This window comes from Arabidopsis lyrata (genome assembly GCF_000004255.2).
Source record: "Arabidopsis lyrata subsp. lyrata unplaced genomic scaffold ARALYscaffold_492, whole genome shotgun sequence".
Classification (NCBI taxonomy): domain Eukaryota; kingdom Viridiplantae; phylum Streptophyta; class Magnoliopsida; order Brassicales; family Brassicaceae; genus Arabidopsis; species Arabidopsis lyrata.
Genome location: NW_003302219.1, coordinates 1 through 1,314, shown reverse-complemented (window position 1 = coordinate 1,314; position 1,314 = coordinate 1). Strand labels below are relative to the sequence as shown.

Sequence of the window (1,314 nt, the reverse complement as noted above, 5' to 3'; positions counted from 1 at the left end):
ATATTTTTACTGGATAGTGCCCATTTATCAGGGCCCATTAGTCTCTTTATTTAGCCCCATATTAATTTGTGTATTATTCGTTAAACTGGTACATTTACATTACACGTCCACTTACGTATTTATTTCCCACACATTAATTTATGATCTGTGTATTTCTTACACTTAAGTAGATATTTTATCTATTATACAACCATCAACTTATTTTACCCACAATTATATTTTATCATCGTCATTCTTATTCAACGATATCATCTTGAGGAGAAAACAGTACTGTCCGAAGATATCTCACTATGTTGATATCCAACGCAAAAGCTTTAGACAAAATCTTTGGATCAATCGAAGGCCTCGACCCGAAAACTGCATCACCTACCGAGATGAAACCAGGATTTTGGCTCCCAACCGCCCCAATCGCAATCGCATTTTTCTTCCCTATGTTTGCATGAAATTGTACCAATCCGATGGGGAAAACAAATACATCTCCCGGATAAAGAATTTTGGAGAAAAGTGTGTAGTTGTACTCGTTCGACGACACAAAACCGACTAGGAGCTTGCCCTTGATGACTAGGAGGATCTCGGAGGCGCGTGGATGTATGTGCGGTGGGATTTGACCACCAGGGGCAAAGTCAATGCGGGCGATGGCGACCCCAAGAGTGTTGAAACCAGGGATATTTGCGGGGTTGACAAAGAAGCCAAGGCGGTTGCTGGTGTTTCCCGGGATGTTAAGTCCAGAAGCAAAGAAATCATTGGATGTTACTAGTTTTGGATCTTTGCAGAATCTTCCATTTACGAAAACTACAAGAAAAGAAAAAAAAAAAAAAAAACGACGAAATGTAGGCTTGAATTTGAACGTTATATAATAAGTTACATTAACATTTTATCATAACATCGTCTTCCATATCAAATAACATAAAAATATAGGGTTATTCTTATGTATAAACTTTACGTATAAAACAATACATAGGTTTATTTTTTTTATTTTTAACATTGAAAACCAAAAAAAAAAAAAAACCTATTTGTGTGTATGTATGTTATTTATTACATGTGGTGGTTTACATGTGTTATTTATTACATGTGGCGGTTTACAAATTTGTTTTAAAAGCTTTATATATTCAAAAAGTGTTTACAAATTTGTTTTAAAAGCTATATATATTCAAAATTATATATGTATTTCGTCTTTGTGTTTACAAATTTGTTTTAAAAGCTATATATATTCAACAAATAGAGAGATTACCTCCTTTAGTTTCGTTGGTGGCAACACAGTAGTCTTGAAGAGGAGATGGGTCGTAACAATATACAAACGAAGATGCTAAAGCC

At 34.6% G+C, this 1,314-nt stretch overlaps 1 protein-coding gene across 1 annotated transcript; it reads right to left on the bottom strand.

The window, feature by feature from the left end:
* Positions 1 to 235: 235 nt before the first annotated feature.
* LOC9298498 (germin-like protein subfamily 1 member 3) lies at positions 236 to 874 on the bottom strand (the record flags this gene model as incomplete). The annotated part of the gene is made up of 1 exon (XM_021032928.1): positions 236 to 874. A coding segment is annotated over one exon (639 nt), but the record flags the coding sequence as incomplete, so codon positions are not given.
* Between the last annotated feature and the right edge of the window lie 440 nt (positions 875 to 1,314).